Source organism: Diadema antillarum, unplaced genomic scaffold, assembly GCF_040938485.1.
Source record: "Diadema antillarum isolate AM-2024a unplaced genomic scaffold, OU_Dant_1.0 seq00002411_RagTag, whole genome shotgun sequence".
NCBI lineage: Eukaryota > Metazoa > Echinodermata > Echinoidea > Diadematoida > Diadematidae > Diadema > Diadema antillarum.
Genome location: NW_027273022.1, coordinates 21,935 through 47,721, shown reverse-complemented (window position 1 = coordinate 47,721; position 25,787 = coordinate 21,935). Strand labels below are relative to the sequence as shown.

At 39.2% G+C, this 25,787-nt stretch overlaps 1 protein-coding gene across 1 annotated transcript in view; it reads right to left on the bottom strand.

The window, feature by feature from the left end:
• The window catches only part of LOC139714760 (ribosomal protein S6 kinase alpha-3-like), a 56,295-nt gene that overhangs the window by 15,071 nt on the left and 15,437 nt on the right, over nucleotides 1–25,787 (bottom strand). Inside the window, 4 exon segments of the mRNA XM_071626426.1 lie at nucleotides 438–508; nucleotides 6,041–6,215; nucleotides 6,697–6,803; nucleotides 8,512–8,591. Of these exon segments, the coding sequence (XP_071482527.1) occupies nucleotides 438–508; nucleotides 6,041–6,215; nucleotides 6,697–6,803; nucleotides 8,512–8,591 (433 nt within the window).

Below are 25,787 nucleotides of genomic sequence, written 5' to 3'. Positions count from 1 at the left end.
GAGAAGGAATGAAGAACATCTGCCTTGATGTATTTCAGTAACTAGTCAAAGAAATGTGCACTTCTCAGACAAAAAAGACAACTTCAATTCACATTTTCTCAGTATTGTACTGTATTGATATCAGAAATTGTTGTAAAGCTCAATTAAGGAAGAGCAATATATGCAATTAACATTTCTGCCTTATCTGAATCCACATTCTGTCGAGGGGACATCTCCCCTTTAACAATTCTTCCGCTTCTGCATTGATTCCTGCTTTTGGTTTCTAGAGATGGAATATGACTCTCTGCCACTTATCCCACAGATCACTGAGATGCCAATTACCAAGTTGATATACAACTGTGTTTATGGCATTCCCACACATCTGACTGACATGTGTGTGTGTATGTGTATGGGACTAAAGGGGTCAGTCAGCCATGGGGTCGGTCCGTGGTACTCACTTTAAAATCATGGCCATGGTCTCCTTCCTGTGTGCTCCTTGAAAGGGTAATGAACCGGTGAGCATCTCATACTGGGGAGACAGGATGAAAGAGAGAGAGAAAATTGTATTATACACACAGAGATCAACATAGAGAGAGAGAGGAGATACTGTATAGTGACATATTACAACATACATGTATGGTGATACTGTAGAAGTGGACATTTTTGCTGTGTTGAAATTCTTGCACATTTCGCACAACCAGAAACTAGTGCAAAAATAAAAAGCATGCGAATATCTTTGCCTGCCATATGTTGCAGTAGTTGATGTCTTGATTCCGTGGAATTAAAAACACACAGAAGTCTTCTTGACCGGCCGAGTGCGAAAATATCCACTTTTACAGTATAACTGTACCAGGACAATCACCCCCCCCCCCCTCCAAAGATAATCATACAGTACAAGTTAGAAAGGAGATAATGTATAATGATATACGTGTATATTACAACCTATACGTATGGTGATAAAACCGTATCAGGACAATCAACCCCCATGGACAATTCGAGATTATGGTTAGGTTTAGGGTTAGATTTTGGGCCAGGATTAGAATTGGGTTCAGGTTCAGGATTATGATTAGGGTCAGGGGACGGGTCTGGGGTAATTGTCAAGGGGGTAATTGTCCTGGAACTAATATTATATGGACTGCTAAGACTGCTACAAAATGAAAGGGAGAAATATACTATGATATACATATTATAGAGAAGTGATGGAGAACATATAGATCACCATACAGCACAAAGGAGAGAGGAGATATAATGATATACAACATACTTCTGTGATGAATTATATGAACTGCAAGAGACATATTAAAAGGAGAGGGAGAAACATATGATGTATGTATACAGAGAGGAGACAAAGAGAGGGAGACTAGAGACAGAGAATATGAGATGTGTTTAGAGAGAGACAGAAAGACATATGAAGAGAAGAAAGATTGAGAGATGGAATACATTAGTTAACAGAGTAAAAGACAGGATCCAGGACAGAGAGACAAAAGAGAGAGAGAAAAAAAAAAACAGGACTAGAGAAGAGGAGAAAAACAGATATGTCAAATATGCACAAACAAAGCAAATCTATAAATCAGACCTTAATGGTGCTTCATTCAACACATCAATGTGTCTGTGCAACTGGAAATATAGCTTAATATAACCCAGCATATATATCTCACATATCTCCTTCTTGTTTGACACATCCTCAATGCAGTCTCATACAAAACAAACATTTCCATATAAATTGATAAAATATTTGGAGTACTTGCAGTGCAGCCTTCAGCATTGCCTTCACAAAGACATCAGGATGGTTTGGTAAAAATTGTAATAATCTGACCTTTGACCTCATGACACTGCTATGTAGCTAAAAGTGTCAAGACTTAATAGTAACATTAGCAACCAATGAGGCATGCCCACGTGGGTGTCAAGAGAGAATTAACACAGAGGGTGTCCACATGAAATGTGCTCAAGGACAGGGATTGGTGTGATGTTGAAATTCTTTCATCACTTTTACTTGTTATTCTATCAATCTGCAATCACTGTATTTATATAATCCAACCCTAATAAACAACCAGTTTACTACACATACACACACATGCACACACACACCACACACCCATACACACAAGCACTCATGCACACACATTTCTATTATGGTAACACATTGCTTTACATGTGGCAAAGCGGTAAGTTGTCAAATAAAGCCTTTTTTTTTCCCTTTGCGATCAAAGGTTAGGAATGCACTTTATACATGACAGTGTGCACCTCAAACACAAGATTTCACGGTAATCGACAATTCTGCTCAGTCATCCATTTTGCATTTCCTGCATCTGCCGAGCATGTACAAACTGTCTTTTTCCTGTCCCTAACATGTGTTGTAAAGACAAGTGTGTTTATCATTGTTGCTACTGCTATTTCCTTGGGGCACATCACCTGTTCAAATTGATCTGTGTTTCACCCAGGCTCTCATTAAAGGGACTATGCAGTGCAAATTATGCATGTTGTCTTGTATAGATTCATAATACATGTACCTCGATCTTCACTTATGTGGCCAAAGGAATATCTACGTGGATATATGTGCCATATATTTCATAATAATTTTTCCACATTTCTTATGATTACTTGGATATGCCCCTAAGAAACCTTCCAAACCAAGATTCTGTCAACGGCATCATTTGTCAATCACTTGCAAATTACAAATTACAAATATGATTACTGTCAAACAAGGAATTTTCGCGTGCATTTTAATTTCGCGAATTTCGCGAGCGCCAAGATTCGCGAAATTAAAATGCACATGAAAGTCCTTGTTTACACTATACGCATTGAACGCCAGTGGCATTTCGCGAAAATTTCATGCCACGAAAAAGGCTGTCGGCTCCAATTCGCGAAAAATTCATGCCGCGAATATATCATGTTTTACAGTAACAAAACTAGAAATGTCGCTATGGTGACTGATGCCTCCGCCATAAAGCATGATTCTCCCAATAGGCGTATAGTACAATGTCTTCACAATGTGTGATCCATGACAGTTTCACTTAACTGGCAAAATATTGATATGACAGGTTTGTCAGAAATGACTTGAATGTTCACTTTCCTTGAACTGGGTTTGCTATGATTGTTGAAGAGTGCAAGTACACATATTTGGGGAATTGAGAATTTTTACAGAATTCTGACGGACCCTTTTATAAGTTTATGCATTGAGTAATTTCCAAGGTAAGAAGAAAGAGTGTAATTACAGTACAAAATAGATTTTTTTTTTTTTTTTTTTTTTGGGGGGGGAGGGGGCATTGACACCTGGCCTTTGACCCTTAACCTTTGACCTTTGACATTCTGGTTGGAAATTTCCTGGAGAATCTCCATTAGGTAATGCATGTTTATATTCAGTTTGAAAACTAATAATGCAAGCATTTCATATACTAGTGTATGAGGGAAATAGTAAAATATTGAGGAGTTGACCTTGACCTTTGACCCCATGACTATTGACCTATGACCCGTAAATTCCCTAGATAATCTCTGCCAGTCAGTACATGCGTATGTACCAAGTTCCATGAAGATACATTGAACCATTTGTGAGAAAAATGATATTACAACATTTTCACCTAACCTTTGACCTTTTGACCTTCGACCTTATGACATGAAACTCTCTCTGGAGGATCTTCATGCAGTAGTACATGTCTACACCAAATTTCAAGAAAATACCTTAGGGCATTGCATAGATATTGGGGAAATAGCAACATTTTTAGAATTTGACCTTGACCTTTTGACCTTTGACCTCTTGCCAATGTCACTAAAAACTACTCAACTAATTGTCCCATCATACATCATCCTTGGACCAAGTTTGGTGAAATCCTTGGACCAAGTTTGGTGAAAGCTGCTTCATCCAGTTTTGAGTTATCACATAAACAGATAAATTTCAGGATTTGACCTTGATCTTTGACCTTTGACCTCGGTCCGATTTCACTAAAAAACTAATGAAGTAATTGTCCTATCATACATCATCCTCCAACAGAGTTTAGTGAAATTTGCTCTATCAAGTCTTGAGTTATCGCGTAAACGGATACAATTTCATGATTTGACCTTGACCTTTGACCTTTGACCTTTGGCGGATTTCACCCAAAATCTAATCAACTAATTGCCCCATCATACTTTATACTTGGACCAAGTTTGGTAGAATTCAAGCCAATATTACTCAAGTTATCGCGTAAACGAAAGCGGACGGACGTACGTACGGACGGACGGACAACCCGAAAACATAATGCCTCCGGCACCACTTCGTGGCGGAGGCATAAAAACAATGCAATGCACCTAGACTGAGCATAACTTCCATGTTTCCAAGCAATGTCTATTGTAAATCATATTACTCACACGGAGACAAGAAAGTTATCTTCACTCCAGGGTAAGGTGCATTCTAATGTCTTGTCTTTTATTAATCATATTAGTAGTTTATCATGACTGAAATATGATGTCATTGACAGAATCTTGGTTTGAAAGGCTTTTTTTTTTTTCTAAGTGGAGGGGGAGGTGGTACCCAAGTAATCCATAGAAAAAATATGACCAAAATCATTATGAAATATACAGCGCATACTCAGATATTCATTTGGCTTTAACTAAGTTATATTGAGGGTAGGGTATCATGAATCAATATAATTTAACATGCATTTGCGTTGCACAGTTCCTAAAGACATTTCGCATTGAAAGGCTCTGCTGAAAAGCCAGTCACCTTCTCTCAACACAGATCTTAGGTAAACAGGGAGAAAAAAATGGCGTCCGATTACAGGCCTGGTTGTGCAACAAAGTCGCAATGCACTGATCACTTCATTAATTCTATCAGTGACTGTAGGCTTATGTGTCTGTGAATAAATGAATGATATTGTGTATGATACAAGTACAGAGAACCTGTAAATGTATTCAAAATTCTAAAACACAAACAAGCATTCGACTGCTAGCTGATCAAATCTTATTTCCTTGACAGGATAAACTCAACATTTGTGCACCTTCTGTATATCATGTATCAATCTCTGAATACAACGTATCTGCAGTACCAGCACATATATGACACGTTACCGCCTCATTAGATTGAACACATAGTTCATAAAACATTTATGGTTATGCAAGGATCTTTCTGCCAGGCTTGAATTAAACGGAAAATATGAACGACTCAGGATATTATCTGTAATATTGTCCATGTACTCAACAAAATGTAGAGGATGAAGAACACATGTGCGACAGAAGAGCTTAAATCTTTCACCCTTGGGCTGGATTTTGCCAATGATCAACCTGTTCAATGCAACAATAGCCAGTGAGGCTTATAACTGCCAGTATATTATAGAAACATGAGACTACAAAAGGTCACTGCACACTACACGGCTTCACCAACATACATCGGTCATACGACCTAGTAACCGGAAGTGTGACATCACCAGTCTTGCCAATTTCCGGTAGCGAAGATTTCACATATCAAATTATACTAGAGTATATTACTAAGGTTATGCTTTCACACAATCAAAGTGCACATGATACTGAGTGGACCCATCGCGTAGTGTGCAGTGTCAAGTCCAGCGACTGGTCATGCGACCTGGCTCGCCTCCAGAGTTGCACGATGGTCAGGTCATGTAGTGTGGGGTGGGTTTAATAAAACTAATGATCTATCTACCAAGGTAAATTTAAGGCAATCTTTTGATGAAACCTGCCCATGAAATAACATAGCCCACATACAACATACAGCTGCAGAATTAAAAAAAAAAATAAAAAATTCAGCGAACGTTTTTCAATAATGGTAAAGGAGGATTTGTGAAGGGTCACACACTTGTGTTAGGGAGGGCAGGCAAAAGGGTGAGGGTCTTTGAATGGGGCTGGGAGCATAAATATTGGGATAGGGATTTTCCCCATCCCTTGATGTCTTCAAGAAGAATCTTAAGACTTTCCTTTTTCATGCTAATCTGTGACTGAATTTAGTTGTGAAGTGCTGTGAAGGGCGCTATATATATGATCCGATTGTATTGTATTGAATTGTATTGTATTGTATTGTATTGTATTGTATCGTATTGTATTGTATAAAACGGTGCTAGGGGTGTAAACTGACCATGAGGACTCCAAATGACCACCAGTCAGCGGCCGTGGTGTGGCCCCGCCTGTTGACCACCTCCGGCGCCATGTACTCCACCGTGCCGCAGAAGGAGTAGGTCTTGCCATCCACAGACTCCTTGCTCAGACCAAAGTCGGTCAGTTTGATGTGACCCGAGGCGTCCAGGAGAATACTGTGGAGAGAACGTAAAGGACAGCCAAGTTGGAGGCGAACTCTTTAGGAAATTGATGACATTCCAAAACACTTCAAAATAAATGATCAAGCTAAGAAGTAACATTTGTAACATAACTCATGTGGTTGCACTTTTAGCTAACACCATTATGGGTATAACGACTCTCATTCACCAAGCAATATTGAATTCTGAAAACAACGCTACAAATTCAAAGAGTAGATTAAGAATTCATTGAAGATAGTATGCTCTTATATAATATGCGAGAAATGAAAGATTGTCAAAGCATCAGAAATATGCCTCATCAAGTCATTAAAAGCGACAGAAAATTAAAACTCATCTTCATGCTATACTTCTCTAGCAACCCGCACCTACTCATGTGAGTAAAATTTGAAGTGGCTATGGTACTGTTGGGGCACCTTTTGCTCAAACATTTGGCTTCAACACTGTGTGATACTGGCACTGGAGCCAGCTAGGGTCTTACTTCTCTGGCTTCAGGTCTCGGTAGATGATGCCCAGACTGTGGAGGTGGTCCAGGGCCAGGGCCAGCTCAGCGAGGTAGAACTTGACATCCTCTTCTGTAAACATCACCTACAGACAGACAAACAGATACAGTGAGACACAGAGTCAGACATTATATAGATGATGACTGGCGGGGGAGGGAACATACCGAATGTTCCACCCGAAGGGTTTGAAATGCTATTGAGGGAGGTTATAAGTCCCGAGACGAAGTCGAGGGACTTATAGCCTCCCGAAATAGCATTTCAAACCCTTCGGGTGGAACGTTTGGTACATGTTCCCGACAACAAAAGCCATCATCTGTTATATTATATGGGTTAGTCAAATACGTCAACGTCAACCACCAAAGATCGTAGAGATTCAGTGTACTTACGCGTAGCTAGCGTAGCCCGACCAGACGCTTTTAACGCAGTGCGATACAACAACGACTGGGCTGTGTACGATCTTTGCAACCACCAGCATGCATGCAGCAGAGCACAACACACTCGATCGCTCGCTCACACAGAGCCAAATTCACTGTGTGCGCGTGGGTGGCCGGTTCGCAGTCCGCGGTCCTAGGCCTTCTGTCATTTGTTATGTGAAAATGTTCTCCCATGGGAGAACATTACCATGAATGTTCGCCCATGGGCGAACATAACAAATGTACCTCCATCATGTGACTCTGTTTAGCCAATCACTAACCGGTATTTGACTAACCCATATAATATAAAGCTATGTGACTGCATAAAGACTATGACAGACAGACAGACAGACAGACAGGCAGACAGACTGACTGACTGATCAACAGACAAACTAAAACAAAAAAAAGCCAGACATGAGAGCACAATAAAAACTAACATACAGGAAGACATTCACAGATATTCACAGACAAAAGCAAATGAGTAGACAGAGAGACAGTCAGACACAGAGACACTGACAACAGCTACTGATCAGATCATCATGGAACTTCTGGCAGGTTGGGGAGGGGGGGTGGGGGCTTTACATCATGCACTTTGTCAGAGATTTTTTCTGACAAATTTGATCTCGGCTGATCAGATATAAGGATTTCAGCAGCTTACAACAGTTTGTCAGAAAAAATATCTGACGAAATGCTTGATTGAAATGCCCCACAAGTGTGCTGCCACAGACAAGTACTCTTTGCAAAGTTTGAAGTAACTCAATGGCGATTCATCTGCACTACCTTGAGCAACCTCTGTTTCCAAACTTAGCAAATTAAACAAAAATAGGTTCATACACACAAATTGCATATATTTTTGTGCCTACAAAGAGAGATTTGAATCCTAACAAAATCACTTCACAAATGGGACACTGCCAGTTGCACACTTTCATAAGTTGTCATCTGGAAGGACTCAGGAAAAAAAACCAATAATCCAACAAATATCTAAAAGTTAATTGCTTGCGTCTACTGTCAAACATTCTGCTTGCCATGGGTATCAGACGAGCAGTCACGTAACATTTTCCTGCACGCTGCCACGAGATAACAGGAGAGCCGGCGACATCGTAATGATCGCACTCGACCCTCGGCAAACAAAAAACTGCGCTGGGCCGGTGCTACATCTACCCAGCCAATCTCATTTTCAATTCCAACCGTGACGAGACCCAGGGGGATCCTAAACACTGCGGATCATGAAAGCCGATATTATCGCACTCTGCCGACGAAGGACAGCCGTGTGTGTGTGTGGGGCTGGTTTTAGCGCATACATTTCCTCCTCCAGCGCTTTTTAATTTTTTTTTTTAATCGCAAAATGATATCTCCTGGATTCAATTAGACCACACTCACCTCCTTAGACAATCTCGTGAAGAGGTCTCCTCCTTTCAAAAAGTCTAGGATGAGGTACAATTTACCCTCCGTTTGGAATGCTGTATAGGGAGAATGATAGATGGAAACGGAAAAATTTATGTGCATTGATTCAAAGTATGATAGAGGGGGAAAGAGTTCTTTATGACAGGAAGAGTTCATAATGATTCCTTTATGACTATCTTGCAGCTGTAGTAGGTACATGTACACCATGCGACAGCCTCAGACCATACAACAATGAAATACACTTTTATTTAGCTAGCTACCATCTGATAAGATTATAATAATAATACAGATAATCAAATAACCACTGAATGTACAAAATCAATTCATGCAACACACAAGCTGATTCACTGGTCTCTATTCTTTGAAAAGTAGATCACATACAGCTGTACAGCCATCTTGCATAACGATAACCAGAGGTTTTACATATCACATTAAAATATTCTAGGAAGGACATCATTATGGCAAATGTTCCTTCTGCACTCATCACTAAATAGCCATGAACAGAAGAGGGAGGGGTACAACTTGCACCTCACTTCTCTTCACCATGTATGCAAAAGCCTGGGATAATCCACAGTGCAGCGATTATATACAGACCTCGCCATGAACATTATACCGTCAACCACAACACAACACCAAGTAATGTTATTTCCTTTGTGCCTGCCTATTGTAATCAGGATGAGGTATATGACCTTCATCAGACTACAGAATGACATTCTGGTACTATATTGTATATCTAGTGCCACATTCAGGTAAACACTGGGGATGATAATAGCTATTTGATACTCCTGATTCCTTCCTTTACATTGAGACATCACGCATAGGGAGAGTATCCGCTTCTGGCCACTTTCACATAAAATCATGAACTTCTTTTTGAAAGCCAGAACTGAAAGCACCAATTATGCAGGAACAGGAATGTGAAATTTCTGGTTTTGAATGCATGATGACACAGAAATGGAGAATGGACATGATATCTGAGAAAAGAATATAAAACAATAAAGAAAACAATGAGAAAAGAGTTGAATGCAATACTACAAGCATACTAACTTCTTGGTACACCTGTATTTGTGCATTTGAAATGGCCTACCAATGCTAATGTCCCAATGCACAGGAAGATTGTCCTACTTCAGTATACTTCAAAGGTGCAATACTGACTATTCCAAACATGGTTGCATTCTTTCCCAAAATGATACATGTACTCTAAGTTAAATATATCAATGATAAATCAATTCTGATTCCTTGAAATCACATTTCCCTACAAGAAACTACCCTTTCCCTTTCAAAAACAGACCTACACAGTTTCCTTTGATTCCTCTCAATGATATGGGGCATTTTAGAACAACTTGCGTGATCATACAGTATCTGGCAGATGATGAAATGATGTGTAGGAATGAGGTGTTGTTTTTGTCAGTTGAGATGCAATACTAGATCTAACTCCACAAATGCTATAAAGTGTTGATGTCTTTCTTGTACCTGAGTGAATCTTTAGAGGTATTGATCAGGCTTTAATCAAGACACTATATCCCACAAGCACCCCCTGTCACTGACTTGTGCAGGCCCTTGCTCATGTCTGACCTACACAGATCCTCATTATTTGACTACAGGTGTACATCCAAAGGGCAGTTTACATGTACAACTCCCAAGCCCTCATTCCAAATTCAGCAAACATCTCCAATATCAACAGCTTTTTGCTAGACGGTTGATTACGGTTTACATCAACTCAAGCTTGTCCCTTACCCATGGAGAGCTGGTTGGATCAAATTGAGAGGCAAACAACATCATCTCATCAAGGCATTGTAAGCTGAGAAGCACAAGGGCATAAATCCTGAGCAGAGTGTATGTAATTAATGTCCTTCTTGTTCTAAACTGGGGGTATTTTGTCATTGACTTTTGCAGTACGTATTGTTTTTAAAGGAGACTAAGACAGCATTTATGGCATAGAAAACAAGTCTGTCCCGAGAAATTGCCATCTAAAGACTGAATCGTTTTTAAAACTGAAATGGTTTGAAATTACACTGTACATATATCAGGCACAGAGTGACATTATGAAAATCCCTTGTGCAATTAAAAAAGAAAGAAAAAGTTTTCGAACCGCAAGGCAATTAACAAACCAAAAGTGTGATGTGGCTAGCAGTGTGCAATAGCACATTTCCTACCCAGACACACTAGAATGACATAAATTGCAAGCTGAGAGTGAAATCAAAAATTCTAATCCATGTTCCATCGGACCCCCCTACTCAATATGAAAGGCAGCCACGAGGGGGAATATGGAGGAGATCCATCTCATATACTTTGGATGCTTCATTTTCGAGCGGCTTGTAATAACGGGTGAGGGCATGAGGACGAATATCGATTGGAGCTGAACCCTCTCCGCGGAGAACGAACGACACTGCCCGATGGGCCAATCAGACTAAGGCAGATCAAGTTGTCCAATCAAATGGAACTCAATTACCGGAGAGATTTGCGAGAGCCGTTTTTTAAAAGAGTCTTCAGTTTCCACGAGGGAACTGGGTGGGTACAAATCATAGCAACCCCTTCCTAATCCCGCACATCACCACGACCGGTGTAATATACATCAGGACAAGCACGCCTGAGGAATACACAATCGGGCATTACTGGCATGTAATAGCATTATGCATAAGGGCAGCCCTTGCCCTAGTATCAAGGTTACGGTGCATTGTAACATGGCGTGAGTCACGTACACGGTGCAGTTTTACCCCCTTTATACGAATACATTTGGCTATTTTGTGCCTAAAATATGAATAGCTTACTTCATTGTATTTGATCATCTGTTACCTTTTACCCATGATTACTGTAGTACATTTAGGATATGTTGTCAAGCTGTAGAAAAATTTATGTCATAAAGCATTTATGTAATGCTCATATCATTGTGTTCCAAAAATAGAACCCTCAAAATGAAATGTAATCAAGTTCATGAAACGATCAATAGAAACAAGAAGGGGAAAAACACATTAGGTTGACTTTGTGCATGAGCAACACAAAATCCACTTATACCAGGAATATCATGTGTTATTACTTAACTGTCATCCAGCTTTATAATCATATCAAAGACATTCAGCCCCTGTGTAATGTCAAGAGTCATATTTTCATGAGAACCCACAGCCACTAACAGTGCTTTTTAGAGCTCTGTTGCATGTACCCAGAAGAGGTTTTTTTTTTTTTTTTTTTTTTTTTTTTTTTTTTTTTTTTTTTTTTAAATTAGAAAGACTTAAAGGGGACCTTGAGGCAAAGGAAGATTATTGTTTATCCGTTTTGGCTTTACAAAGACAAGCCAATGAAATATCTACAGCATGCCTATGATTTCTGTGAAGAGAAAACCAAGAAATGATTGCTAGTCTTTAAGGAATCTACTGAGGATATGAATTTGGTGTGTGACTTTCGGCTGGTGTTTTAATGATAAGCCTAAGTTCAATGCATTAATTGCTTCTATATCATTGTGTCCGCTGTATCGATACTGTTACAGGAGATTTTGAGAGTTTAATGGCCGTGCTTGTATATAACCCATTCTCTCATCTCTGAGTGCTAACAAACGTTGTCCTATTGTAGAGTTGGTGTGAAACTTTGAAATGGAAACAGTTGTGATATATGTTTGGGTTTGAATGTAAAGTTTATTCATGTCTTCCATGCCCCTCTTTGTTGCAAAAACTCACTTTTCAGCATATCGGGGCTAGTAGGAAGCATTAATGCATGCAACCTTTAATGGGATCATATAGTTTTGGTTGAGACCTAATTTCAGGCTTCTAACATTTTTTGGTGAGATAATGAGAAACCTCCTATGAAATATGAAAGAGCATGTAATTCCATGAGGAATTCAATGGTTATTTGATGAAAATTGGTTTTGAAATGACTGAGATATCCAAACAGAATGATTGTAATAAAATGTGGCACCCACCTTTCATTACGATGGCTTTATTTCACTTTGTTTTTTGGATGTTTCAGTCATTCCAAACCCGATTTTCATCAAATAAACTTTGAAGTCCTCTAAAATGGTATGCTCTGTATTATTTCATGAGTGTTTTCTTGGTATCTCGCAAAAAGTTAAAAGCCCAATTCTCATCTCCTACAATACTGTACTATCCCTTTAAACATCTCTACAAATTTAAGTTAAACTTGATCAAGAAATTGCTACGATATCAAAGCTCCGTGCTTTGGGAAGACAGTTCCACCGATTTTGAGACATCACGCAAGAGTAGGATAATTGTAGAGATATGCCTCACTACAAGATTTGATGGGTTTTAGAAAAATACACACAAACACACACACACACAGAGCTGTGACCGTAACATTTCAAGTTATTCTTTCCCACTTTGAGAATCTCAAATAATCCTGTTGCTAGGCAACACTGCTCAATTTGCAAGTTTGCAACCATGCATTCTGTCCCTGCAAGAGAAAACGGTGCAGTGTCATTACAGAGTAAAGAAAACACACAGAAAAGTAGGGGGAAAGTAGAGATCAAATCCGAGCCGAGGTAATTCCTCTCGTTCCTTGATCAACTCCTGAATATTGAAGGTGGGATGGGGTGGGAAAGAGAGAGATAGAGAGTGGGAAAACTTATCAAGGAGATGAAAATTTAACCGCCTACGTCTACATGTACTTGGCACGAATTTTGCAGCGGCAAAAAGCTACTCTGATATCAGCCACATTTCAGATGCGCTTGCCACATTGCACGTGTCTGCCTTCTCTTCTCAGTGCATTATACTTAATAAAAAAAAAAATCTGCTATTTTTGTGATTGATGCACTTCCAGTCAATTTATGGACGCAATTTGATGTAAACAAAAATAGATGCACGCATTTGATTAACTTATGGAGGATATCTCCAAGACAACAACAAACGATTAGCTGCATCCATCTAACAATTGTCCCATTTATCTTTTCTTGCATGCATTTTCCACTGTCTTGTCATCATCACGGCAGGTGAAAAAAGTCATGTCTGTGTAACTTGCATGACAGAACTTCTTGATGGCAGGGAAGTTCCTTGCAGTGGCAAATAAATAGATGATAAATAGATTATAAAAGTAAGGTAAAAAAGATATGGAGAGCTACAGAATCTTGCTGGGAATTTTTTAATACTAAACACTATATTTATGCTAAAAACGTGTCCCTGCACATAGTGAGTCATCATTTGTATGCAGAAGTATGTGTGACAATTAATCTCTGCTGAATGCTGAATGTGGCAACATTCAGAGCCTGCCCCTTATGTTGCTTCTGGATGAAGTGTGCATATGGTACAATGTATGTCTTCTAATTGCGAACTGGGACTTGAATTGGAATCCCCTGGGATAAGCTCTGGTTCTGGTCACTCCAAAGAAGTCTCTTAACGAATTCTTGATATGGAGTCTGAAGATTTTCTTTGAAGTCTCTGGTCTAATTTTCCACAGCGAAACAACTGCCTGCCCTTCCAAGCCCTCATTTCAAACGCCGCAGAGATATCTTTTCATGGCGGGTCTTCAGTGACACAAAGACCCGCGACCATCCTTTCTCCATACCATCCCAAATCCTGTTATGATATAGTTGGTATTCCCTATATTGGTACAACAAGGCCACGGATGAGCCGTACAGAGCACATGTATGTTATCTCATAGAGTCACCAGACTGTACCTTACAAGATTCCATCAGCCTCAGAGCAAACACAAAGCCAACTTCATCCATTTCATTTCCTGCTGGCAGAAGCCGTCTCTCTATCCTTCCTTTCACACGTATCGAGCATGCTTAGATTTGAAACACGATTGTAAATACGCATCACTAGAATTGTGTTTCAATCTAAAGCATTCCTGCCGTGTGAATGCATACTGGGATCTCGTAGGGTGATTTGATTCGTAATTACTTTCGTGTTTCAAGTGACAGTCCGGAGGTATTTTCCAATCACATTTTGCCAGAATTCAGCAGTGAAACGACCATGTGCTTTGACTGCAGTGCGAGCATTTGAGGAGTGCAGTCTTTCTACAGAAGTGGGTGAAAGATAACCGTAACTGACTTCCAATTGTGTTCTGGGGCGGAGCTTACGGTGATCTTTCACCCACTTCTGTAGAAAGACCGCACACCTCAAATGCTCACACTACAGTCAAAACGTGCACTACTTACAGCTCAAGAGTTTGTTGGGAACTTGGAAAGAAGCCAAAACTCTCCTCCTCGCTCTGAAATTCAAAACCGTAGAATCTGTGAGGCGTTCCTTGGTCGTGTGAATGAAATATAATTCAAATCGTAATTGCAATCATGTTTGTAATTCAGCATTCAAATTCAGCACTCTTGGTACGTGTGAAAGCAATGTCTCTCTCAAACTCTCTCCTACTCTATCTCTTTCTTTCTATCTCTCTCTCCCTCTCTCTCTCCCTCTGATATTACAGCCCAGACACCGTGGCTGGGGACAGCTCCTTGTACCTTCAATACCTATTTGCACTTGCCGCAGCATTTACATCAGTCTTGATGCAAGACTAATTCCCCCTAGGGCGAGTCTACCCATCTGTTACCTTGGAGCATGAACAACAGATAGTCTCCCCCAAGACTACTGCTGATTTTGAATGGAGGATATTGTGCATGGGAAAGAAACAAAGAGAGAAAGAGAAAGGGAAAGTGAGAGAAAGAAAGACAGAACGAGAGATATAGAGAGGAGAAAGAGACATAAAGAGACAAAAAAAGAGAAAAAGAAAAGAAGAGAGAAAAAAAATGAGAAGCCAGAAGCAAAGGCGTAAGAGCCTGGTTAATTGTTGTCAAATATACACAGGTGACATCACATTTGGTCAGACACTAGCAACTGTCTACTTTGTCAAATGTCAGCTCGCCTACAAGCACTCTAAAACAAACCATGGGTACTGCCCAGCCCTTGATGACAGTGCATGATGGTACATACTACTACTAGTGGGATTCACACGGATGCAAATGGGCAAGATACAAATCTCCAGATTTGCATCGTATAAATATTCCACTGAATAGCGTGATCAGCATCGCGATCCAAATCGCGAGAAATCCTGTAATTGTTTTAGAATATTCGCAATGATTTGAGAAATGGTGCCTTATCGAACCACGGCATGTGTGTGAATGCTAAAGCAAAAAAGCGCACATATTTTCATGTGTGTGTGTGTGTGTGTGTGTCCTGTCATTCAAAATACACATGAATGAACAATACACAAACACAAGGGCATGGGTCACCGTTTCAGTAGATTGCGGGCATGCATAGTTCAGTCGACAAATTATCACCATCAGCCATTAGCGGAATATTTTGCTGTCCTTCTGAACTGGAATAAAAAAACATGCGGATATGGATCGTAATGGTCAATCCCACTATTTTGTCTGTATGAATGTGATTACGAGTGTACCACTTCGACCACTATCTAGGAGTGGCCAACATGGAAGCCCTATATCTGATGGCTGGAGTGGTGGGCATGAAAAACTACCACATCCCTGGTGATAATACAGATACAATTTGTATTCACCTTGCCGGATGTCTGTGTAAATCACACCTGTAAATATTCCCTACAGGGAAATGCCTGAAGGGGAAAAAAAAATAAATAAATGAGTTAAATTCATGAGAATACAACACTTTCAGATTCAAAGTGCTATATGTTCTTGTTCCACAGAATAAGATTTCTGTTAGTTTGAAAATCACTTTCTTTTCACACCTATAACAATCATGATTGACAATTTTACAAACCTGAGACTATACAATCACATGCATTTTTGTCTTTGCAATTCTTTCACTGTATATCATATTTTGTGACTTACTTCTCAGTGACTGATGTAATTTCACTAGAATGGAGTTGTATTGATGACACTGTGTAATACACATCATTAGATTATTACCCAGATGTGACAGGCACTATAAGAAATGAATCAGTTTATCCTAACTTTACTAAACTTTCTGTTCATTTTTGCACCTGGAACATTTACTTTGTTTCTGCCCATACTGGACTATGTTATTACATGGTTATGAATTTTGCAACATTTCATATAAAATTTTCAATCATATCATCCTTTTCATACAGTTCTTTTATTTTTAGTCTCAAATCTAGTATTGCTCCCACCCCCACCCCCCCCCCCAAAAAAAAAGGAGAAAAAAAAAACCTCCACTCTGAATCCACATTGTATTATCCTGTAAGGGACCCCACATGTGCGTGCTTAAAATGTCAAAATATACGACAATAACAACTTATTATCACATTTTTGACAAATATATTGCTTGTAACATTTCTTTCACAGCAACAAAACAAAAAAATCCATATATCTTTTCCATCATATCATCCTTTACATAAAGTTTTTTTGTTTTTTTTTTTTTTAAGTTTCATATCTGGTATTGTTCCTCCCCCTCATAAAACAACAACTGTACTTTAAATACATTGTCTTATCCTGCAGAAGACCCACATGTGTGTGCCTGTAATGTCAAAATACAACAATAAAAACTACATGATCAAATTTTTGACAAATTCACTGCTTGTTTGTAACTTTTCTTGCGCAGCATATAACAGTCCCAGTTGTACATTCTCACATCCTCATGGACAGATTCTAGCAAGTGTAGTCTTCACTAAGTTTTTAATACCTCAGGTTAGTAACGCCTAAGCCCAAATGTTGAATGCTGTCTGTTGATTAACAATTAAAAATAATTCAGTTTAAAAGAAGAAGTTCAGAAATATAATTCATGGAAAGCCTGACCTGTTTTCAGCATGTAAGGCAGTGAATACGGGGAAGTGTTATTGTTTACATGTACAAGCGAGGGATTAATATTTCATGACTTCTATTTTCAGATGATGTGCCTGTTTCTTTGGCTGAAAGACTATCCAGCGTGAGCGGAAGGGAACCCATGCAGAACAGTGTCATATCCTCCCAGGAGAAATTAGATTCTTCGAAGGCAAGAACATTCTCTTTTTTTTACTCTCTGTCTTTTTAATCTCTCTTCCGATGGTAGCAGGACATCCCAACTTTTATCTGAATTACCATAAGTGCACATCCCCACCTACGACTCGTCTCGTATACACTGACAGCAGCAAAACGTCTCCATCCTCTAGAACTGCAATGCACCGTCCCAAAGTGTGAGTCTGTTGCATCGACTCGTTGCGCTGGGCACACGGGCACATCAGTCCGATGGATCATTAACGCCACATTGTGCCGCGCATGCCGTGCAGACAGTCAATTCTTCACAGCGCAGGATGCCGAAATCATGTGACACACAAAACATTTAGATGATGATGGTGCCCTTGTACTTTCGCCCAGTGTGCTCGGCCTGGCCTGGCCTGGCCTGTCAGCTTGGATTCTGATTGATTGAGGTAATGCACAATTTCCCTGTTTGCCGGCCAACTCAAATTCCATGCCCGGCAGGAGCTGATTTCTAGCTTCACCACAGAGCTCTACCTCCCCAATGAAATAACATGAGATAAGTAATGCCAACTTGTGGCTAGATGAGTAAGAAAAGGAATCATTGCAGACAGCAAGAATTCTCTAATACAATTGTCATCCTTTCCATTTTGATGGCTTTTTTTTGTGTGGTACACACCATTTTGGTAAGATACAATCATTTCTTCTGGCATGTTTACAGATGCCGTCTAGACACAGGGTCTGCAATGTGCGAGACTAGGCAGGCTCAAGTTCGAGCAGACTTCGATTGTGATGAGACATATGAACACCTGAACACAAGAGATGCCATCTCCTCATATTCTTCACAAACTCGTCAAGTTTGAATGATGGCAGTCTTGGGAACTGGCATCCTTTCTTTCTCTCCGCCCTTTATATCACATCACACACTGCAATGCCAATGTACTTGCCACTCCCCTCACTGGGTCTAAATTGAGCTGGTTGGTTTAAATCTACTTCTGACAATATGAAAATAGCTGCATTCTCCTTTGCTCTAGTAAACTTCTGTTTATTTTTTTCTTTTTCTTTTTGTTCTATTTCTTATAGGTAGGGTATTTCCATTGAAATAAAGAAGAATGTGACCACCACAGTACCAAACAAGAAATGAGAAACAGCATGGATAAGTCACATGTTTTGGTCTTTTTTTTTTTTTTTTTTTAAGTTCATGATAATAGCATCGAAGATTGTCAGTAAAGACAATACATGTTCCCTTGTAGCATATTGGTAAACATGTACTACATTCATGCAATGTTTACGAAGAGGGCAAACATTAAGCAAGGCACTCCAAAATGAGGCTTTCAGAACACCGGAAGGGTGGGTGGGTGGGGGGGGGGGGGGGGGGAGAAAGTAGCATGTCTAAAACATGGATATAAAGTCATATGAAATGGGGCTGGCTGGCAATGTACTACACTTGTACCATCTTGATCAGATGTGAAACAACTCTCAGGAAACCTCTTATAGTATGGCTCCAGCCTAATGCATAGTCATTCCCATGGGGACAGGGCAACGCATTTGATCCGCATTTTTCGTGTGTCGTTCAGTCAGCATCAATTTTGGCAGCTCAAAGCGGGTCTTTCCTGTTTTTCTCTTTCCCCCTTCCGATGACATTCTCCACCAGACATAGAAAGGGCCCTGGGGAGAGGGCCATCTTACATCTTGGTTAAAAAGAACAAGAACAAGAACAGATCCATAAATGCTCGAGTCAAATCAATCAGGTGGAATTCCATTTGCATGTTATTGAGTTATCTCACATAACATCAGTTTGGACACTCACGACAACAACAATAACAGCAACAATGACAACGACAACAACAACAACAACAACAAAAGGACAAAAAAAAATTTAGGGCTTGGTCACACAATAGTGTCTCCTCATATGTTTGCCAGGAGGAAGTTGCACTATATGTAACTTCACATGTTCAAAGGGACAATGGTGCAATACTATGACTGCAGTGCACTGTCTACTGAGAGGCCTCTGCTTCCTACACAATCAGTATATCTGCCCTGCGTTCATACAGTCCTTCATTTCAATCACATCAAGTTCTCTGAACTCGATCATTAACCCTGATGATTGACCTTTAACCCTCTGTGCACAGATGAAAAAAAAAAATATCCAAATTTATTTCTATCCAAAATTCCAAGTTACATTCCAACTGGATCTTCCCAGCTGGTGTCACTGTTGGAAAATTGTGTTTTTAGCTGAAGCTCAGCTACACGTACCTTTAACTACACTCCACCATTTCAGGCCAATATTGTTTCTTGATTTATTTTCTTCGTCTGCTTTCATCAAAATCTTCTTCAAAATTTTTATTCAAATAATTCATATTAAACAACAAATATTTTTCTTTGTGTCATTCCTTCCAGATTAATTTCAACTACCTTTGCAGAATTCACTCAGTATATGAAGTATTGATCAGCCTAATGTATCAAGTAGTAGCACAAGGCACTGGCATGGCTTAGACTGAGAAGAACTAACTTTTTCTGAGAGAATTTCTTTTTACCCTAAACATGTTAATGTTTAATATGTTGTGTAGTTTAAACAGTAGTGGTCTAAACTGAATAGTGCTTATGGGATGGGAGTGCTAAAAATATCATTTTAATGCATCACAGCATTAAAGATTAATGTGATAAACCCTACAGCATACATCTCACTGGCAAGCACAAGTGAGTTATCTACACATCGTTGCTCAATTCTTTCCATTAGTGTTTAGTAATAAAAGGAATCTCAATTCAGCATAACTTTCACGTTTTGTATCACACTCAGCAAACTTTCAGGTACTGTCAACACCATTATTTTCACGCGATTAAATTTTCCAGCTGAGTGGCTCAAACACACATTAGTGGTTTCTTGATTTCACGATACGCAATTGCCTACTCGTATATTTTTCTACCACTTCAAAAAAAAAAGAGAGAGAATTTGATTTGACATTTCAATGCATGAACATTGATGTACTACTTTACAGCACAGCAGGCATAAAAAATGTGTGTGCATCATACCTCACTCTAGACAATTACACATTAAACAAGTTTACACAATTGATTACAGTAGAGCCACAAACGATCCATTTGAATAAACAGCCTGCAGACAGCTACTGCCATGCACACTTGCACACACTCAAATGAATACTAGGAAATGACACACACCATACTACTGTAATGTTAGTCATTCAGCAGCTGATGAAGAGCATGATCCAATCTGCTAAAAATGTGTGTAAAAAATCAAGAAGATATTTTCACTGGTTTTAGAACTTGCACGAGCTACAAAATAGCCTGAAATTCGCAGAAAACATATTAATGTACCATTTGCGAAAATCAATGAAATATCCATCAGGGCAATCAAAAGCTACCCTTGGTGACAGGGGGGCATTCTTGTATGCTGTGCACACCAAAATTATGGAATAATCTCCCTCTGTTTGTGAGGCAAGCAGTCAAAGTTAATGAACTTAAGACTACGTTAAAAACTCATCTTGCTACTTATGTTTGAATAATGCATGTTATGATTATTACTTTCTGATGCGCAGTAGAGTATATCATCACAGTACCTGCACAATATAAATGTCCTTTATTATTATCATAATTACGGCAAATATTTCCACATTTACAATATCTGTTGCTGTCGCCACACTGCGCCTATGTCATGACGGGGTGCTACACTCCCACTTGCCCATTAGCCAGAGACACTCACTACATGTATAGGGCAAGTGATACGAATTTGCACTTGTCCAATCAGGCAAGAGAAAGAAACCTCTTCTGTAGTATTCTGCCTGAGAATTTCTCTTTACAAATAGATACCAGCAGAAAAAACACACATAAAATCTGCATACCCATATATACTGTATAATTATACAACACTATCTTTTGGAACCAGTACCAGTACACTTCCTTTCTAATACATTTCCCGTCCAAATTCCACTGTGTAATACTCCAGCATTTATAAGGTTGGGGAATTTCCCTATTGATTTATCTCCTGCTCTGTGATGAGATAAGGGGAAAAATTCACTACAAATAGAAATTTGAACAGTAGAAACATATTCCAAAGTCCAATAGTACAACTGGTTTCTCTAGTACTAGTATCATGTAAACATTAGTGTAAAGAGAAATAAGATGCCTGTAGTGTAGGATTACCAACCTCTGCTGATAAAACAAAACACAACCAAAAAATTGATGGGCAAAAAAAAAGATGAAGTTACTAAATGGCCAAAAAAAAAAAATGCATATGATTTGTTGTATGCATGCAAAATGAAATTAAAACATACAATTTCCCCAATCTCTTTTTTTTTCTTAGATTTTAGATGAAGGAAAACTTTTCTAAATATCATGAGAACATCCTAGTTGGCAGCTCCGGCAATCTGATATTACCACATCACCTGCACACATCTATTCTTGTCCCGTATGCAAATACCACATCCCACAAGTATAAGCCGAGACTTTAGGCACAGAATACCATTACCGGTATGAGGGGATTTACGACGGATACACTGGCAAGACCTGGAGAGGCCTCAGACTGATTCACCTCAAAATTACTGCCAGAATGAGATGTCATTCTATTGGCTCGAGTACCCTCAGACAGTTACAAGACATAAATTGGAAACTCTGGCATTTTAGAGTGGGCCGTAATGGCGGAACACACAATGTGCTTAAATTGGCCCCCTGTAACACTTTATTCCTTCCTTTGCCACCAGAGTAACCTGCTTGACTCTCTGCCCAATTTCCTTATTCAAAGGGGGTTAAAGGTCAATCATTCAGGTCAAGGGTCAAAAAGTCATACTCAATGTAAAGTGATCCGAATGAGAAGGTGAAAACAAACAGAGTGAGCCAAGTGGTTGACGAACATTAGAGAAAACTATTGAATGGGGATTTGATGAAAACTTCTTCAGGGCTGTATTCTGCACAGAGTTGTTTTGCCATACAAACATTGCAAAATGGTGGAATCCAAGTTAAAGAGTCAATATAAAAGGCACCTCCAGAAATGACCTTCATTGAAATGACTACTGTTGCCATGGCAGCAGAAGGGCAACAACCAATTGGCTGAAAGCATGTCTTGTAGTGCTGCAGCAAGAGCTCTGATCGGAACATCAAAAGTTCCTACCATCTTTTGAAATATATGCCTGTTTTTGCACTACGTGAATAATTCTTGCATAAAGATGTGATCCTCTTTAATGGCACTTCCCACAACATGCTGGATATGCTCACATAATGAAAGTATCTCAGTATCTGCTTTTTACATTAGGGAAACTACCCTTTTAAATAGTCGTGACACAAACAACATCTGGTATATCTAGTATAAATGTAAATGCAGTGTTCATTATGACTAAACTTGAAACAAAGCCTGATTGCAAAATGCCAACATACTCAATGCTATGCCACAGTAGATACAATTTTAGTGAAATTCCAGGATTTGCAGGCTATACTCAGTAGTAGCATCAAAATAGGTATCCAAAGGAAAAAAAACAAACACAATTTTTGTTTTAAATGATGAAGAGTCCTTGGAATCCATCACTGCTTATAGAATCTATTACTGCTTATTAATGCTCGGAGTGACAATCCATACTAGTGAATATCATATCATTGGATTCATGGTCACATTGAAAAACATTTACCTGGGAACTTTCACAAATAAGAGTCAACAACTGGTACAGAGAGAAAATTGAAAACAACTCACAAGGCATTCAACTCTGATGAGGAGTCTGTGGAGTCAAGATTCTTATACCAAATATCGATCAAAGATGGATTTACTTCAGAGAGACAATAATTACTGTATAGGATGTAACCAAATATGTACATAGAGAAAAGAAAATGGGATCCATATGATCCCATTTTCTTTGCTCATTTTCATTCACTTTGGTGAATGATTACATTTGAAATTGATAACACTCATCGACGGAAAGAGAAATAGGTAGTATCCCTTTTCAAGAGAAAAGTCAGCGATATCCCACCCTGGATACGACAGACAAGGGGCTGTCATTACTTGATGAATACACTTGACAGATATGGAGTAAATTGGTTAGCTGTAGTGGGCTTCTAATTGTGGAAAACGATGGGGAAAGTAAAGCTGAAGGGTGCGACGCCATCTGAAAACCTCATTTCGCACTTGGCCACCATCTGGCCGGTCATTAGTCTCTGGGCCTTTATGGTGATCGTTACCGATGACTTCTTTTCCGGCGAAGGACTTATTTGCATAATATGCTACAAGTAGATCTAAACCTCACAATACCTAATGTACAGAGTATGTTTGAGTCACAGTATCAATGAAACATGCACATGCACACATACATGCACGCATGTACACATAAACACACACAACCCCGTATACACTTAAATACGCACACAAGGATGGCATGCATATTTCAGGGTTTTTCTCATGATTTTTTTTTTTTTGTCAGTGACTTAAGATACATTTTGACTACACATGTATAGGTGACCAGCAGTAGAACAAGGGCCGGGGGGGGGGGGGGGGGGGGGGGGGTACATTTACAGTGTACTAAACACAAATTCTCGAATCACGAAGAGTGTAGCCAGTCATCCCACACAGGATCATGCCATATCATTTTACTGCCCTGTACGTCACTTTCTTCATTGAATTTCAGCTTTTGAACTAAAATACTACAAAGACCAAATTAATATTCTAATTCTATACTGGAACATTGAGTACTTTTTAGTTTTATTTCTACTTTTTCCTAATACATCGCCAGAAGTCATGACATGAATTGAAATTCATTATTTGTGCACACAGTGAAAGAAAATTCAAGTCTTCCTACTTTTTAATCACAAAATGCATCAGAAAATATCCTGAGCACTTAATGTGAATTCTTGGACAGCAAGTGATTGACCAGTTGGTCTGCAGTGAGTGCTACTCTGCTGGCTGTGTTGGCAGCATTTGTACAGAGGCGGGGATAGGGAAGCATTGAGGGTGGGGTGGGATAAAGAGAAGATGCAAATAGGGCAGGAGGGTGGGGGGGGGGGAAGGGGGTGGGAATGGGATGGACAAGGAGGTGAGGAGAGAGAAGAAAGCAGCCTGATACAGTAAAGGTCACTTAGTTCCATTACAGAGATGTCAACCAAATCACGATTAGTGCTCGGTGTGATCTCTTCAAACTTCTAAGGGGCCAGAGTGAGTCTTTCTTAAAGGTCAAAAGTATCCCTGTGTCCTTTGCTTTTCCTTTATTTTTTTTAAGCAAGTGACATCAATCATCTTAAAGTGGCCTACTACAGGAAGGATGGAAAAAAAAAGTACAAGAAAGCTCTTAACTTCATTATCTTGCACACTGCGGAAAAGCCTTGATTTCAAACCCCATTCTACATGATGATGTTGATAAACTTCATAATCAATCATTTGAACAAAGTGCGGTTTCTCTCAAATCATTTCCACTACAAATAAAACATGTAGATACTGATGTCTGTGCATTGGTGCAGCTTAAAAGTGAGAGGGGCTTGAAAATTGTATTTCATCCTTCACCAGGGCTTGGATGTTGAGATAAATAGAAATATATCTTGAATTGCATATCATTGCATATCTTATATTGGAGAAAATTACTTCAGTAGATGGAACTGGTTAAATGCATGAAAACTTCAACAACAAAAAAAAGCAGAAGAAATTTACACAGATATGCCTATATGATGGAGACACAAGAATCTTACACAATGTTTTGCCAACTGAAGAATCATTTTAAGAATTCAGCAACTAAAAGGTTTTGAAAATTCTGCAATTTATACAAACACCTATGAGAAGAAAAAGGGGCTCAAATGAAAGACAATGTTTACTCCACCAAACGAAAATGAATAGAAAAATGATAATAAAAGATAGAGAGAGAGAGCACGAAACCTTAAAACTGGGGTTTCAGGGGACATGATCGGTTCAATACCGGTATCTGTGCCAAACTGCATAAAGTATTATCACCTGGAAATATCGAAGAAATGCCTGAAGAATAATGGCTATACATTTTTTTCCCCCCAAATTTCTGTCATCCCACCCACAGAAACATATATCATTCCACAATCAATTCCGTACTTCAAGTTCAGAAAAGATTCTGTCAAACCCAACAACCAGTTTGTTTGTTTTTGCTGTAAAAAATGAATATATTGTACTTTCAAAGCATGTTAAATGAATTTCAGAAAATAATACTTTCCATCTGAAACTTTGTCTTCTTTGGACAATGAATAAATCAAATGCTTTTAAAAAGCATATTAATTGTCAGCTCTGTGTTAGAAGTATTAGATAAGTCCACAATGATATAGAAATTAAGAATTGGTCGTACAATGCAGTGCTACCACCAACCCCCCCCCCAAAAAAAAAAGAAAAGAAAAGAAAGAAAGGACGAAAAGTAATAAGAGGATTGCTACAGTGTATCTCCTGTACTGTCACTCAAAAGCGACAGGGCTCATGAACATAACTTTA